Below are 18,489 nucleotides of genomic sequence, written 5' to 3'. Positions count from 1 at the left end.
TAATCTCACCCAGAGACAAAGCCCCACACACTGGATAGAATAAGCTCCACCTACAGTAGGCAGGCACCAGTCTCACCCATCAGGAAGCCTACATCAAACCCCTGTAACACTTCAGCCACAATGGGGGCAGACAACAGAAGCAAGAGAGGCTAAAACTCTATTAGTCTGCAAAAATCTATACAAAATGAAAAGACAAATAATTATGACTCAGATAAGGGAGCAAGAAAGCCCCCCAGAAAAACAGCCAAGTGATCTGGAGATTACACACCTCCATGAAAAAGACTTTACACTGATGGTAGGAAAGATGATTAAAGAACTTGGAAATAAACTGGAGGCAAAGAGTGATAAATTACTAGAAACACTGAGCAAAGAAATATGAGATTTAAAGATTAAGCAGCAGAGATGCAAAATACAATAACTGAAATACAAAATTTATTAGAAGCAGCCAACAGCAGAATACAGGAGGCAGAAGAATGAATGTGCGAGGTAGAGGACAGACTAGTGGGAATGACTGATGCAGAACCGAAAAGAGAAAAAAAATTGAAAAGAAATGAAGACAGTCTAAGAAAATTCTGGGACAATGTTAAATGCATGAACAACCGTCATACCAGGGTGCCAGAAGAAGAGAAAGGGCCAGAAAAAATATCTAAAGAGATAATAGTTGAAAAATTCCCTAACATGGGAAAGGAATCACTCACCCAAGTCCAGGAAGCACAATGAGTACCATATCAAATAAACTCATGGAGGAACACCCCAAGACACATATTAATCAAACTGACCAAAACTGAAGACAGAGAAAAATATTGAAAGCAGCTAGGGAAAAGAAACAAATAACATACAAGGGAACCCAGACAAGGTTATAGGCAGATTTTTCAACAGAAACTCTGCAGGCCAGAAGGGAGTGGCATAATATAATTAAAGTGATGAAAGGAAAAAACCTCCAACCAAGATTGCTCTACCCAGCAAGCTTTCATTCAGATTTGAAGGAGAAACCAAAAGCTTTGCAGACAAGCAAAAGCCAAGAGAATTCAGCATCACTAAACCAGCTTTGCAACAAATACTAAAGAAACTTCTCTAGGTGGGTAAGAAAAGGCCACAACTAGAAACAAAAATACTATAAATGAAAAGGCTCACCAGTAAAGGCATACATATAAATAAAGGTAGGAAATCATCCACACACAAATATACTACCAAAAACAGAAATCGTGAGAAGAGGAGGGTACAAATGAAGGACACCAGACATGCACTTGCAATTAAGAGACCAACAATTTAAAACAATCTTGTATATCTGTAGATTCCTATATCTAAACTTCAGGGTAACTGCAAACCAAAAATCTACAATAGATACACACACAAATAAGAAAAAGCAATCCAAATACAATACTAAAGATAGTCATCAAATCACAAGAGAACAAAAAAGGGAAGAAAAAAGACCCAACAAAAACAAGTCCAAAACAGTTCATAAACAGTCATCAAATCACAAGAGAACAAAAAAGGGAAGAAAAAAGACCCAACAAAAACAAGTCCAAAACAGTTCATAAACTGGCAGTAAGAACATACATGTCAATAATTAGCTTAAATGTAAATGCACTAAATGCCCCAACCAAAAGACATACATTGGCTGAATGGATACAAAAACAAGACCCATATATACGCTGTTTTCAAGAGACACATTTCAGTTCTAGGGAAACATACAAATTGAAAGTGAGAGGATGGAAGAAAATATTCCATGCAAACAGAAATCAAAAGAAAGCTGGAGTAGCAATAGTCATATCAGACAAAGTAGACCTTAAAATAAAGAATACTATGGAATTTCCATTATGGTGCAGCGTAAATGAATCCCACAAGTATATATGAGGATGTGGGTTCAATCCTTGGCCATACTCATTGGGTCAGAGATCTGACCCTACCATGAGCTGGAGGTTGAAGACATGGCTCAGATCCTACGTTGCTGTGACCATGGCATAGGCCAATAGCTGTAGCTCTGATTTGACCCCAGCCTGGGAACTACCACATGCTGTGGGTGTACAAAAAAATAAAAAAATTTTAAAAAATGAAAGAATATGCGGTAAAGATAGACATTACATAACGATTACAGGATCAACCCAAAAGGAAGCTATAACAATTGTAAATATATATGCAACCAACATAGGATCACCTCAATATATAAGGTAACTGCTAAAACCTTAAAAAGACAAAAATCACATGAACACAATAACAGCAGGGGATGTTAACACCCCACTTACAGCAATGGACAGATCATCCAGACAGAAAATCAACCAGGAAACACAGGCCTTAAATGATGGATTGGACAAGATGACTTAATATATATTTATAGAACATTCCATCCAAAAGGAGCAAAATACACATTCTTCTCAAGTGCACATGGAACATTCTTCTAGGATTGATCACATTCTGGGCCACAAATAAATTCTTGGTGAGTTTAAGAAAACTGAAATCACATCAAGCACCTTTTCTGACCACAACACTATAGGGCTGAAAATCAACACGAAAAAAACTGCAAAACACACAAACACGTGGAGACTAAACAACACGCTACTAAACAACCAATGGATCACTGAAAAAATCAAAGAGGAAATTTAAAAATGCCTAGAAGCAAATGACAACAAAGACACAACACTCCAAAACCTATGGGATGCAGCAAAAGCAGTTCTAAGAGGGAAATTTATAGCAACACAAACCTACCTCAGGAAACAAACAAACGAAAAAGCTCAAATAAACACCCTAACTTTACATGTAAAGCAACCAGAGAGAGAAGAACAGACAAGGCCCAAAGTTAGCAGAAGGAAAGAAATCATAAAGATTAGAGCAGAAATAAATGAAATAGAAATGAAGAAAATCATAGAAAAGATCAATGAAACTAAAAGACGGTTCTTTGAAAAGATCAAGAGAATTGATAAACCTTTAGCTAGACTCATCAAGAAAAAAAAGAGAACTCAATAAAATTAGAAATGAAAAAGGAAGTTACAATGGACATCACAGAAATACAAAGGATCAGAGACTATAAGTAATGTTATGCCAATAAAATGGACAACCTAGAAGAAATGGAAAAATTCCTAGAAAAGTACCATCTTCTAAGATTAAACCAAGATAAAAGAAAAGAACAAACTTATCACAAGTACTTAAATTGAAACTATGATTAAAAAACTTCCAACAAACAGAAGTGCAGGACCAGATGGCTTCATAGGTGAATTCTATCAAACATTTAGAGAAGAGCTAACACCTATCCTTCTGAAACTATTTTAAAAAATTGCAGAGGAAGTAACATTCCCAAACTCATTCTATGAGGCCACCATCACCCCAATACCAAAACTAAAGATTCTAGAAAAAAAAAGCAAATTACAGGGCAATATCACATTCCCAAACTCATTCTATGAGGCCACCATCACCCCAATACCAAAACTAAAGATTCTAGAAAAAAAAGCAAATTACGGGGCAATATCACTGATGAACACAAACCCAAAAATCCTCAACAAAATACTAGCAAACTGTATAGTATATTATATATACTATACAGTATATGTAATATACCGCATAGTATATTATATATACTATACAGTATATGTAATATACCGCATAGTATATTATATATACTATACAGTATATGTAATATACCGCATAGTATATTATATATACTATACAGTATATGTAATATACCGCATAGTATATTATATATACTATACAGTATATGTAATATACCGCATAGTATATTATGATCAAGTGGATCTATCCCAGGGATGAAGGATGCTTCAATGTCTGCAAATCAATCAGTGTGATACACATTAATAAACTGAAGAATAAAAACCATAGGATCCTCTCAATAGATGCAGAAAAAGCTTTTGACAAAATCCAACACCCATTTCTGATAAAAACCAACCCGGAAGTGGGCACAGAGGGAAACTACCTCAACATGGTAAAATATGAAAAGCTGAAAGAATTCCCTCTCAGATCAGGAACAAGACAAGGACATCTGTTCTCACAACTTCTATTCATACAGTTTCAGAAGTCCTAGCTATGGAATCAGAGAAGTAAAAGAAATAAAAAGAATCCAAATTGGAAAGGAAGAAGTAAAACTATCACTGTTTGCAGATGACAAGATATTATACCTAGAAGATCCTAAAGATGTTACCAGAAAACTTAGAGCTCATCAATGAATTTGGCAAAGTCACGGGATACAAAACTAATACACAGAAGTCAATCGCATTTCTATATACGAACAACAAAAATCAGAAAGAGAAATTAGGCAAATAATCCCATTTACCATTGCATCAAAAAGTACAAAATACTTAGGAATAAACCTACCTAAAGAGACAAAAGACGGGAGTTCCCGTCATGGCTCAGTGGTTAACAAACTTGACTAGCATCCACGAGGACGTGGGTTTGATCCCTGTCCTCGCTCAGTGGGTTAAGGATCCAGCATTGCCAATAGCTATGATGTAGGTCACAGATGCAGCTCAGATCGTGTGTTGCTTTGTCTGTGGCGTAGGTTGGTGGCTACAGCTCCAATTCGACCTCTAGCCTGGGAACTTCCATATGCTGTGGGTGTGGCCCTAAAGAGATGAAAAGACAAAAAAAAAAAAAAAGACAAAAGACCTGTACTCTGAAAAGTGTAAGACGCTACTGAAAGAAATCAAAGATGAAACAAACACATGGAAAGACATACCATGCTCTTGGATTGTAAGAATTAATATTGTCAAAATGACTATACTACCCAAGGCAATCTGCAGAGTCAAAGCAATCCCTAACAAATTACTGAGGAATTTTTCACAGAACTCAAACAAAATATTTCAAAGTTTGTTTGGAAGCAAGAGACCCAGAATAGCCACAGCTATTCTGAGAAAGAAAAATGGAGCTGGAGGAGTCAGCATCCCTGAATTCAAACTATACCACAAAGCTCGTCATCAAAACCGTATGGTACTGGCACAAAAACATAAATATAGATCAGTGGAACAGGATAGAGAGCCCAGAATCAAACCCATGCACCTACAGTCAACTAATCTATGACAAAGGATCAAGAATATACAATGGAGGAAAGAGAGTCCCTTCAATAAGTGTTGCTTGGAAAACTGGACAGCTACATGTAAAAGAATGAAATTAGAACACTTCCTAACACCATACACAAAAATAAACTCAAAATGGATTAATGACCTAAATATAAGACCAGATACTATAAAACTCTTAAGAGGAAAACATAGGCCAGACACTCTCTGACATAAACCACAGCAGCATCTTCTCAGATCCACCTCCTAGAGTAATGACAACAAAAATAAAAATAAACAAATGGGACCTAATTAAACTTAAAAGTTTCTGCACAGCAAAGGAAACCACAAACAAAAGGAAAGACAATCCACAGATTGGGAAACAATATTTGCAAATGAAGCGACTGACAAGGGATTAATCTCCAAAATATATCAACACCTCCTGCAGCTCAATACCAAAAAAAAAAAAAAACAAACAAACAACCCCATCAAAAAATGGGCAGTCCCAGGGGTAAGAGAAGTGAACCTGGTGCTCCTGGCAGCAAAGGAGAGGCTGGCCCAACTGGTAGTCAAGGCCCCCTGACCCTGCTGGAGAAGGCAAGTGAGGAGACCAAGATGAACCTGGACCTGCTGGCCCACCTGGACCCCCTGGCGAATGTTGTGGACTGGGCACTGCTGGAGAGCCTGGCAAAGCTGGAGAGTGAGGTATTTCCAGACCCCCTGGCACTGTTGGTCCTGCTGGCAAAGATGGAGAAGCTGGAGCTCAGGGACCCCCTGGACTTACTAACCCCACTCTAGACAAACCCAGTGAATAGGGTGTTCCTGGGGACCTTGGTGCTCCCGGTCCCTCTGGAGCAAGAGGTGAGAGAGGTTTCCCCAGCAAATGCGGTGAGCCTGATCCCCCTGGGTCCTGTTGGCTTCGCTGGTCCCCCTGGTGCTGATGACCAACCTGGTGCTAAAGGTGATGCTGGTTTCCCCTGGCCCCACTGGTACCATTGGTGTTCCTGGCCCCAAAGGTACTCATGGAAGTGCTGGTCCTCCTGGTGCTACATTTCACCATACACTGTTTAATCGCTAAGATGGCTGGGAAAATAATGTTAACCAGAGAGACATTGGCCTACAGCCCTCCCAACAGAAAAGTGACAGTTAGCCAGGTGTTTTGCTCCTTCCCTAGGCAGACCTATATCCTACCTCAGCAGGAAGTAGTTACTGAATGGTCTTCGCCCAATTTCCCCTTTAAGCATAAAGGGGTAAAACACTTGGAGGGAGGAATGATAGGGATGGGGTAGGCACAGGCAGTTTTAGAAGTCCCAATAAAGGACCACAGGAAATGAGGGAAACTTAGGGGACATTGGAAGATCACTGTAAGTAAATAAATTGCTCAAAAAAGCCATCAGAACAAGGCAGGCTTGCTTGACTAGTGGAAGTGTGAGAATTGCCTCAGGTCATTGGGTGGGGGATGGGATTAGGCCTGCATTCAGGTTCAGATTCGGACCAAGGACAAGAGTTTGAGGACTGCCCTTCTGCTGATTTGAATACAAACCTTACTGGACACCAAGGAGGAGCTGCTATTTCCAGAAAGGAAGAGATGGGCTTTTCCAATCCCCACTCCCCTTGGAGGATAAAACTGTAGTCCACTGGATCCTCAGGGGCAGAGCTTCCTTGCCTGCCTGTTTGCATTTCTCACAAACGTCCTATCCTAATAAATGTATTTCTTGCCTATAAAAAAAAGGGGAGGGGCAGAAGATCTAAATAGACAATTCTCCAAAGAAGACATACAGATGGCTAAAAAACACATGAAAAGATATTCAACATCACTATTAGAGAAACGCAAGTCAAAACTACTATGAGGTACCACCTTACACCAGCCAGAATGGCCATCATCAAAAAGTCTGCAAACAATAAATGCTGGAGAGGATGTGTGAACCTTCTTGCACTGGTGTTGGGAATGCAAACTGGTAAAACCACTATGGAAAACAGTATGGAGATGCTTTAGCAAACTCAAAATAGAATTACCATTTGATCCAGCAATGCCTCACCTGGGCATCTATCCAGAGAAAACCATGACTCAAAAAGATACATGTACTCCAAGTTCATTGGAGCACTATATACAACAGCTAAGACATGGAAGCAACCTAAACGTCCATCAACAGCGGAATGGATAAAAAAGATGTGGTACCTATACATATGGAATATTACTCAGCCATAAAAAGGAATGAAATAATGGAATTTGCAGGAACATGGATGGACTTAGAAATTATCATGCTAAGTTAAGTTAGGGAGTGAGACACCAACATCATATGCTATCACTTACATGTGGAATCTAAGAAAAGGATACAATGAACTTCTTAGCAGAACAGATACTGACACACAGACTTTGAAAAACTTATGATTTCCAAAGACGACAGGTTGGGAGTGGGGAGGATGGGCTATGGGTTTGGGATGGAAATGCTGTAAAATTGGGTTGTGATGATCACTGTAGAACTATCAATGTAATAAAATTCGTTCAGTTAAAAAAAAAGCTTTTCTCTTATGAAAAGCCAACACAGGTGAAGTCAGAAAATTCACTGACTTTTGTATTTAGATTTACTATTTATTAACAAAAATACTGTTTTAAATTTTAACATCGGGAATTTAGAGAGCATATCTTCATCTATCGACAAACCAATCAGATACTTATATTTGGAAAGTTAACATGAAAGTTTATGCTGCACTAGTTTAAGTGAAAAGCAGTTTTATCCATTACGTAAAATATTTATCTACCTTTATTAGTATCTTTAACTTTAAAAATAAACAATATATAAAAACAGCTGGTTTATTCTTTTGATTTATTGTATGTATTAAAAGTTACTTCCTTGAGATTGCACATTGGCAGGTTTGGTGTTGTAAAAACAAATTATGTTCGAAAAGAAAGGTTTATCATCCAGAAAGAAAGAGGAAAAATAGAGTCTTTCTATAGTTGAAATAGCAGTTTTTCAAAAAAAGTTGAAATGAAAAAAATCTAAACAAACCACTCTTTGATAAAGAAATGAGGCAATTTCAAATTAAAAATACAAATTTAAATGAAGTAATTTTTTAAAATATTGAAACTAGCTAAAATTACATGCATAGGTATTTAATCAATGAGAAGAATAGCGGTGGAACTTAAATATGATAGGATTTATCAACAATAAATAAACATTTTTAGTGCAAATAGTGCAGAAAATTTCTAAAGCAAAGATCACAGCAATCATTCTAATCTGTACAAAATCAGTTTCAGTGCTGTACACGATCTATATAGTACATCTATGAATTCAGCCACTGTGATGAAATGCCAATTTGCAAATCATAAATATATAAAATGTGCTTTGTTTCATGTCCCATTCCTCTCTTGGCAGTTCATGTTTTCAGGAAAATCTGAAAAGAAAGAAAATTAAAAACCTAAGATTTAATTTAAGATGATAAACTGAGATTTACCTATAAGATAACTTTACAATGAGGAAAAAGAGATGGGGAAAGGATTCCAGCATGTTCATATCAATAATTATCTCATATTTCTCAAGCTTGAGAAATGCATACTTGGTATTAAAAATCAACCCTTACCCTCAGGGATTAACAGTGCGATTTGTGAAATAAAACAATTCAATGTTGTCACTAATGTTAAGGACAACTAGATTGAGAAAAGGGGCAGATGAGTTAAAGCTAGAGATGAGAAAGGCTTGTCCCTTCCCTCTTTGTGACCTGCTCCCTTCTAAGGGAACCTCCCATGCTCCCTTCTCAATCTACTCCGTCAGCCTAGCAGAGTGTGCAGAAGGCCACATGACCCCAATCTCCAGGGTAAACTGCTGAGGTCAGGATGGCCACCACCTATGCTGGGCCAATCTCTTTCCCAGGGATTTGTTGTTGAGATACTTGTCAGTCTCCATGGGATGCTTGAGCTGTCATAAGATCAGGTCCCTGGGCAGCAATGGTTGAACCACATGCAAGTGTAGCAAAGAAAGGCTCTTTGAAGAGCGAGTGAGAAAGCAGGAGAGTGAGAGACAGGGAAGAACAGCAGCCTCAGGAAGAGTCTGAGAAAGAGGAGGTGCTTTGGTTACTGATGGCCTTATGTTGTGCTTTCACTCCCAGGTAAGGATGTCCTTTCCTTTGTTTTGGTTCGCAACATTTCCCCACATTACTCAGTGACACAAGCTTTGACTTAAACTTGTTGGGCTGGGAGCTAGTACTTAGAAAAGTTGCAACCAAATCATTCCTAAAACAAGGATGGAAAAAGAAGAGCGTCTTGAGACTGGGTGAGACCAAGAACAAAGACATGATGGTAGAAAAAAGAACATGATGGGAGAGAACATAAGGGGAAAATGGAAAATTAAAATGAATGATCTAAAATCAAGCCAGATTATAGAAAGCTTAAAAGAAAGAAATTTGGCGTTTATCATTGCTGGGGTTCACTGCAGGTTCTGGAGCAGAGAAATATTATCACAGAGTGGTATTTTTAGGAAGATCATTTTGTCAGTGCTGTGCAGGAAGGAGAAACCCTAAAGTCAGGGGACTGGCCAGAAAGTTACTGGAATAATCCTGATGTGAGATGGAAAAGAGACGGAGTAGAAGTTCATTTTACAAGAAGAAATGACAAAGGAGCCTACTGAGAAATATATCGACTAAGTGATATGATATACTCCACATACCAGCTGAGAGAAAGGAACTAATTATAGCTTACAACTACACAAGTAGCTATCAAATGCTGGAGAAAAAAACTTCATGTAAGCCAATACCATACTGAGAAAACACAGACAATTTCTACTGGTTATAAGCTTATGCATCTAACATTATGCTTAGTATACAATACAAAGTGTTCTACATGTTATATAGCACAATAGCTACCATGACAATATTATGCTTTAAGCTGGCTGAACAAACACACACTGGTGACAACACTTCATTAAAAATAAGTCATGCAATAGTGTTAAGACTCAAACCTTCCAAAATACAATTTACCTAGAGTGGAGCATGAAACTGGCTGTGCATTGCTATCACTTGTTGAAGCTTTTCTTCTTTGGCTCTTCTACAGTGGTAAATCTAGAAGATAAATTATTTAAAATACCAGTCATTTTGTCAATAATTTGCCTACTACTACCTACATTTGGATGGAAATCTAAGAATTTTTTAACTTGACATTATTTAAATTGTGAATGTCTAAGGTAGCACGGCGTTTAAGAATCAAAAAGAAATTAATTTTGTTTGGAAGATTATCTTTGCCTGTAAACTTCTAGAATGTAAAAAAAACTTCTGATCCTTTATATTAATTCTGATTATGTAAGTTCAAATATCTGTGTTTTAAAAATATAAAAGTAATTTCTACTGCTTTTAAACAGGAGGTTTAACAAATGAAAAATTTTGAGGTACAGTTATATAGTGCCATAGAACCATGGACCAGAAATCAATGTTTTACTGAGGCTATAATCATAGTCATTAATGTCTCTGAAATTCAGTTTTCTCCTATAGAAAAAGGGGGTGATAAAATCTGCCCCACTTTCCTTAACAGGATAGGAACATATATAGCAAATATATTTTATAAAGTTTATTAACAGGAGGTTATTTTTTAAATGTTTTGTTTCAGAGAAATTAAGTATATACTTAGGACTCCAACAAAGGACAAGATACTGCTAAGCGGGTTGTAAAATTTTTTTCTTTAAATAAAATGGAAATATCAGAACAGAAACTATTCCCAGAATGTTCTCAGTATTTTAAAAACAAAACTTTTAAGTCTCTATAGATGACTCTCTTTCAACAACCTGTGAGACAGGTTATTTACGAATATATTACAACAATTAAGACTAGACTAAAGCTAATTTACTAGCTTTACTACAGAATGATACAGATCCTATCGTTTCTGAAACAGAACTATTATGTGATTTACCTGCTTGTGTACTCACAACAAGCAGGTTTAAGTTATAGTAGGATGTTGCTATTATTCTCAACAGAGGCTCTTCAGTTTCCTCGCACGGCAATCAAAACTCCAGCTCAGTAATGTGCTAAGGTTCTTTTACTCATGAATATATGTAAGTAATTTGCTATTATGCTGTCACTTGTCCTCAACCGAAGAGTATTACATACTGTTCTTTTTTCCATGAAGCTACTGAGAAAATCATCTATATCAGTTTTTCCCTCCAAGAAATCTTCCGCAATATTATCAGATTCTTCCTCGGCTTCATGTGCAGCTACTTTCAATCTCGCCTGTAGGGCACTCGCACTACAGCTCTGAAAAATAAAATCAAGTATATTAGTTTCTAATGCTCAGAAAAACTCATTAGAGGGAAAGAAAATGGGGTAGAGATAAAGGTAGGGAGAAGCAATTTCATTATATGCCTTATATAGCCTCTTTTTTGTTGGCCACGCCCACAGCATACAGAAGTTCCTGGACCAGGGATCAAACCCACACCACAGCTGTATCCAGAGCCACAGCAGTGACAATGCTGGATCCTTAACCTGCTAAGAGCCGTGGAAGTCCTTTTTTTAGTAGGGGTGGGGGGCAGAGGGTGGCAGCATGTAGTCTCTTTTTGAGGAAATCTGGTCCCACCCAAGTCCTCAACTTTCGGATATGGGGTGGATACCAAACACAACAGAAACCAACCCATTGGATGCAAACTCTCACTGTCTTCTCCTGAGGACTTAGGAATCAGATCACAGGGGCAGTCACCCTCTAAGATGATCCTCAATGATGTCCACCCTCCTGGTATTCCTGCTCTTGGATAATCCCCTCCCTGTGAGTGTAGGATGGACCTAGTGACTTGCTTCTAATGAACAGAATACAGCAAAGGTGATGGGATTAAATTTAAGCAAAGATGTGAAGAACTTGTACACTGAAAACTATAAAACACTTCTGAAAGAAACTGAAGAAGACATAAATAACTGGAAAGGCATCTTATGTTCATGGATTGGAAGACTTAATATTGTTAAGAAGACAATACTACCCAAAGTGATCTCCAGAGGCAAGATAATCCTTATTAAAATCCCAATAGCATTTTTTGCCAAAATATGAAAACCAAACCTAAAATTCATAAAGAATCTCAAGGGACCCTCAAATAGCCAAAACAACCTTGAAAAAAAAGAACAAAGAGGATCCATATTTCCTGATTTCAAAATTTGCTATAAAGCTACAATAATCAAAATGATATGGTACTGGCAGTAAGAAGAGACATATGGATCAATGAAAAAGCAAGCCCAGAAACGTACTCTCATACATATATATGGTCAAATATTTTCAGAAGTGTGCTGAGATCATTCAATGGGGAAAGTATAGTTCTGGACATATGGTGCTAGAAAAACTGGATATCCATGTGCAGAATGAAGTTGGACCCTTACCCCATCTCAAAAAAATTAACTCAAAATGGATCAAAGACTTAACTATAGGAACTAAAACTATTTTCAATAATAGTACCTTAGTGGGTGTGAGGTAGTATCTCATTGTGATACATCACATACAGGAATATAAAGGAATGTATTACATTTCAATAATCTTTACCAATGCGGGTTACCTATCTTTACAAGTCTGGCTCACACAGATGATGTAATTTTGCTTATTACTATTATTTTAAGGTTAAACGTCTTCTTTTTAACTTCATTTTTTTTTGGTTTTTTGTTTTTTTGCCCTCCCTGCGACATGTGGAAGTTCCTAGCAAGGGATCAAACCGTACTGTGGCAGTGACAACTCCTGTTGAGGATCCTTTTAAATGTTTCATTTACTTATTCATTAAATATTTACTGAACACCTACTATGTGCCAAGCACTGGACCAGATACTGGGTATATGAGGGGGAGGAAACAGGACAGGTTCCTGCACCGATGGCACCAACAGTCTAGTGACGTGGTCTCCACACTTTACTCATCACCTTCAGAGGTTCTGTGTGAGCATATCCAGAGGTGATCTTAGGAATCAAGGATTTTTTAAAAATATTTCAAGAAGTCAGAATAACTGTTGTATCAGAATGTTTATTGGACCTTCATATTTCTCCTCTGTGAGTTGCCTATTCTTCCCTTTGCCTGGGTTTAAGGTTTCTTTGTGGACCACTGGCATTAACATTTGTCATATATGCTACAAATATTTGTTTCTTTTACTTTTGATTTTATGACCTGCAGTATAGACAAAGTTTTGATTTTATGACCTGCAGTACATACAAAGTTTAAATTTATATATAAATAATCAATTTTTTATTTTATGCTTCTGCCTATTTTAATAAAACTTACAAAAGATTTATTTTGCTACCATATTCTTAAAAAAAAAAAATCTACCTAACACTTATTCTACCTGGAGTATCTTTCTGTATACTATGATATAGGCATCTAACTTTTCTCTAAATGGACTTCCAAAAATATAATTTATCAAATCCTCAGTTTTTCTTAAACAATTACTCATATACACAAGTCTGTTTCTGAACTGCAGAAGCTGTTCCACAGAACTATTTTTCTCTTCCTGGGAAACTTCTCTTCTATTTTATATAAAGACGTTTTGCAGTGTATTTTGATACTGGGAAAGGGAGGTTTTCCTCATAGGTTTCTTTCTGCTCAAGCTCTTCCTGACTACTTTTACCCAGTTTTTCAGAAGAATATTAGAATAAATCTTTCTAAATTAAAAAAACAAAAAACAAAAAGCAAAAACCTCTTGGAATTCTGATAGGAAGCATATTGCATTTTATTTTATTTTTTTTTTTTTTATTTTTTTATTTTTTTTTTGTCTTTTTTTGTCCTTTGTTGTTGTTGTTGTTGCTATTTCCTGGGCCGCTCCCGCGGCATATGGAGGTTCCCAGGCTAGGGGTTGAATCGGAGCTGTAGCCACCGGCCTACGCCAGAGCCACAGCAACTCGGGATCCGAGCCGCGTCTGCAACCTACACCACAGCTCACGGCAACGCCGGATCGTTAACCCACTGAGCAAGGGCAGGGACCGAACCCGCAACCTCATGGTTCCTAGTCGGATTCGTTAACCACTGCGCCACGACGGGAACTCCCCATATTGCATTTTAAAATTATTTTGGGAAGAATGAAACCTTTATAATACCGTACATCCAGTCCATGAATATTCTGTTATTGCATTTCCTCAAGTTTTCTATTATGTCATTTTCAGTAAAGTTTCTTAACTTACTTTGTTGGGGTCAGTTCTAAATATTTTCCAGTTTTGTTGATACTGTAAATGAGTTTTCCTGTTCTACTTCATTTTGCATTCATTTTGCTATATATCCAGAAGGTTTTTTTGCTAGGATTTTTAATTGTTTGGTTTCAGTTAACAACTGTTTCATCTTTTCTTTTGTATTATACTTCTTTTCCTTTTGTCTTCCCACAGAAGCTTCCAAGAAATGTTAATAGCAGCAATATTGGGGCATCACTGTTTCATTCCTAACATTAAAGGGATCCTGGAAGTGTTTAGTCATTAAGTATGTCATTTGCTGTTGATTTCTAATATCTTTATTAAGTAATTAATTTTATCTTAGTTTACCATGAATTTATCTAAGGAATGATGATATTATTGTCAAAAGCTTCTTCAGCATATACTAAGCTCTAATGTGCACCTAAAAGTATTTCAGTTGATTCTCTCAGATTTTCTGGTTAAGACTGAGGGAGTACTGCTTCTATTGACTCCAGACTCTCATACTTTCTATTTCTATGACCTCAGGGATATTATTTAATATCCATGTGCCTCTTGTCTCTTGATTAGTAAAATGGAAAAACATTAACAATACGTACCCAATAGGGTTCTGGGTGCAAAAAATGGGCAATATATGTAAAAAGCTTACTTCAATGCAAAAGACAAAACAATTGCACAATGTTAACTATAATTTCATGTATTCTAAAGAATGATCATATTATCTGAAATCTACATAAATTTATATTCTCCTTTACCATCTCTTTTTGTTGTTTTATTTGTATTTTATGTTTTACTAATTTTGCTTTACCTTCCAGAATTCCTGATTTTAAAAGAAATAGAATATTATTAGCTATGATGTGGGTTACTGATGAGATATAAACACTATATCCTCTTTCCTTTTTGTTTTTATTATTTCTCCCTTTTTTATTTTTAAAGGTTTATTTTTTTCAGACTCATAGGTTGAATTCTGTAAAATGCTTTTGATTTTTCACATAATTGGATTCCAAGCATAAAACCTATGATTTGCGATGAATTGTACTTCATATTTTTCAATTTGCTAACATTTCATTTAAGATATCTATAAATAAGCTTACAAGTGAGTCTAAAATTTTGTTCATAGCTTTTATAAGAAGAGTTAAACTGGTTTTATAATAACACTCACAGAAGAGTTATTTATAGGGCTTTTTATATTTTTCTGTTTTGGAACCAAATGCTCTTGCACAAGCACAAATGGGTGACAAAGGGTCAAAACTGAGAGCTGTTTATCATGCCTCATGAACTCGGATACTTAATATATGCTTTCTGATAATAATGAATGTAAGAATGTGGCACAAGCACATTGAAATTAAAAATTCTTAGGTAAAGGAAGTGTGGTAAACAATCTTACCTCACTAAGTTCATGCTGCCTCTGCATCTTCTTTTCAAAAGTAGATTTCATTTGTGTAAGTAATTCATACTAAAAGAGAAAATAAAGATGCTGTTTAATTCTATATTAAAATTGTATAGGGAACCCGTGGAGGCGAACCCACAGATGATAATGATCTTTTGGGTTTGGAATGCCATTATTCACAAAGGAACCACAAAGGAACCACAAAGGAATCACAATGCTCTTTCCTATGTCCTATTAAGAATGTCCAGCTAGGAGATGGGATTAGGATGGCAGAAAAGAACGACTGGAGCTCAACTTCTCTCCTAAAAACAACAAAATTCACAACTAAAGGCTGAGTAATCTTCACCCAAATGGACCGGAAACCTTAAAAAAAGATATCCTACTCCAGAAGAAAAAGAGGAGGACACATCAAGAGGTAGGAGGGGCAACTTCGTGATATAAACAACCCCATATCCCCCGGATGGGAAGCCCCACAGACTGGAAACTAACTGGTTCACAGAGACTCATCTACAGGAGTGAGAGTTCTGAGCCCTACATCAAACCCACACATGCGGGGATCTGGCACTGGGAGAAAGAGCCCCTGGAGCATCTGGCATTGAAGGCCAGTGGGGCTTGTGCGCAGGAGCTCCACAGGACTGGGGGAAATGGAGACCCCATTCTTTTCTGGTTTTTTTTGTCTTTTGTTGTTGTTGTTGTTGCTATTTCTTGGGCCGCTCCCGCGGCATATGGAGGTTCCCAGGCTAGGGGTTGAATCGGAGCTGTAGCCACCGGCCTACGCCAGAGCCACAGCAACGTGGGATCCGAGCTGCATCTGCGACCTACACCACAGCTCACGGCAACGCCGGATCCTTAACCCACTGAGCAAGGGCAGGGACCGAACCCGCAACCTCATGGTTCCTAGTCGGATTCGTTAACCACTGCGCCACGACGGGAACTCCAAGACCCCATTCTTAAAAGGCGCACACAGACTTTCATGTGCACTGGGTCCCAGGGAAGAGCGAGGTCTCCACAGGAACCTAGGTCAAACCTGACTGCAGTTCTTAGAGGACATCCTGGGAAAACAAAGGTGAATGTGTCTTGTGAGGAAAGGACATTGAAGGCAAAGCTCTCAGGAATGTTCAGCAGCTTGCCTTTCTCTGGAGGTGGCCATTTTGGGAAAATCTGGCCCCACCTGTCAGTCAGCCTGAGAAGCCCCAGGGCAAACAACAATCCAGGTGGGATCATGGCCACACCCCTCAGTAAACAGGCTACCTAAAGACCCTTCAGGCACACAGCTGACTCTAATCCCATCCAGAGACTAAGCCCCACCCACCAGAGGGATTAGAATCAGCCCCACCTACCAGTGGGCAGACATCAGCCCCTCCCATCATGAAGCCTACAGCAAGCCCCCATACTGACTTCAGCCACAAGGGGGGTAGACACCAGAAGTAAGAGAGGCTACAGCTCCATTATCTATGAGAAGGTCACCACACCAAAAACCTATAAAAATGAAAAGACAGAGGACTATAGCTCAGATGAGGAAGAAAGGAAAAATCCCAGAAAATCAGCTAAGTGTTCAGGAGATTCTCAGCCTCCAGGAAAAAGACTTTAGACTGTTGATGCTGAAGATGATGCAAGACATTGGAAATAAACTGGAGGCAAAGATGGATAACTTACAGGAAACACTGACCAAAGAGATACAAGAGATAAAACTTCAACAAGAAGAGATGCAAAATACAATAACCGAAATCAAAAATGCACTAGAAGCAGCTAACAGCAGAATACAGGAGGCAGAAGAACGAATAAGTGAGGTGGAGGACAGATTAGTGGAAATTACGGATGCAGAACAGAAAAGAGAAAAAAGATCAAAAACAAATGAAGAGAGTCTCAGAGAACTCTGGGGCAACACGAAACACAACAACATCCGTATTACAGGGGTGCCAGAAGGACAAGGGAGAGAGAAGGGGACAGAAAAAATATTCCAAGAGATAATAGCCAAAAACTTCCCTCACATGGGAAAGGAATCACTCACTCAAATCCAGGAAGCACAACGAGAACCATATAAAATAAACCCAAGGAGGAAGACACCGAGACACATATTAATCAAACTGACCAAAATTAAAGACAAAGAGAAAATCTTGAAAGCAGCTAGGGAAAAAAAACAAAGTAACATACAAGGGAACCCCAATAAGGTTATCAGCAGATTTTTCACCAGAAACTCTGAAGGCCAGGAGGGAATGGCATGATATACTTAATGTGATGAAAGGAAAAAACCTCCAACCAAGATTACTCGACCCAGCAAGGCTCTCATTCAGATTTGAAGGAGACATCAAAACCTTCACAGATAAGCAAAAGCTGAGAGAATTCAGCAACACTAAACCAGCCTTACAACAAATACTAAAGAAATTTCTCTAGGCAGAAAAGAAAAGACAGCAACAGGAAACAAAAATTCCACAAATGACAAGGCTCACCAGTAAAGGTATACATACAGTGAAGATACGAAATCATCCATGCACAATTATACCACCAAAATCAGAAATCATGAGAAGAGGTGGGTACAAATGCAGGACGCTGGAGATGAACTTGCAACTAAGAGAACAACTTAAAACAATCTCATATATATATAGACTCTTATATCAAAACTTCAGAATAACTGCAAACCAAAAATCTACAGTTGATACACAAAGAAAAATCAAATACAACACTATAAAGATAGTCATCAAACCAGAAGAGGAGAGAACAAGAGAAGAAGGAAAGAAAAAAGAGCAACCAAAACAAATCCAAAGCAATTAATAAAATGGCAATAAGAACATACATATCAAAAATTACCTAAAATGTGAATGGACTAAATGCCCCAACCAAAAGACACAGACTAGCTGAGTGGATACACAAACCAGATCCATATATATGTTGTCTTCAAGAGACCCACGTCACTTCTAGGGACACATACAAATTGAAAGTGAGAGGATGGTAGAAAATATTCTATGCAAACAGAAATCAAAAGA

The 18,489-nt window shown here is 37.8% G+C and overlaps 1 protein-coding gene and 1 long non-coding RNA gene across 6 annotated transcripts in view; both read right to left on the bottom strand.

The window, feature by feature from the left end:
• VPS37A (VPS37A, ESCRT-I subunit) overlaps positions 1–18,489 on the bottom strand; it is a 65,211-nt gene that overhangs the window by 19,020 nt on the left and 27,702 nt on the right. For 2 of the 5 annotated variants that reach the window (XM_005672644.3, XM_021078070.1), the window contains 4 exons: positions 15,503–15,571; positions 11,094–11,237; positions 9,975–10,055; positions 7,810–8,396 (listed from right to left, as the gene is read on the bottom strand). In XM_005672644.3, coding sequence (XP_005672701.3) covers positions 9,975–10,055; positions 11,094–11,237; positions 15,503–15,571 — 294 coding nt within the window. In that variant the 3' untranslated portion in view covers positions 7,810–8,396. Of the gene's footprint in view, positions 1–7,809; positions 8,397–9,974; positions 11,238–15,502; positions 15,572–18,489 lie in introns of those variants that run through there. The other 3 variants (XR_002340086.1, XR_002340085.1, XM_021078071.1) reach the window with 2 other exon arrangements.
• LOC110257467 lies at positions 12,611–13,664 on the bottom strand. Its single transcript, XR_002340087.1, has 2 exons — positions 13,141–13,664; positions 12,611–13,108 (listed from the first exon to the last, which is right to left on the bottom strand). It is a non-coding gene; the product is annotated as an uncharacterized LOC110257467 (long non-coding RNA).

This window comes from Sus scrofa, chromosome 17 (assembly GCF_000003025.6).
Source record: "Sus scrofa isolate TJ Tabasco breed Duroc chromosome 17, Sscrofa11.1, whole genome shotgun sequence".
Taxonomy (NCBI): Eukaryota; Metazoa; Chordata; class Mammalia; order Artiodactyla; family Suidae; genus Sus; species Sus scrofa.
This window is presented reverse-complemented; position numbering and strand designations above follow the sequence as displayed.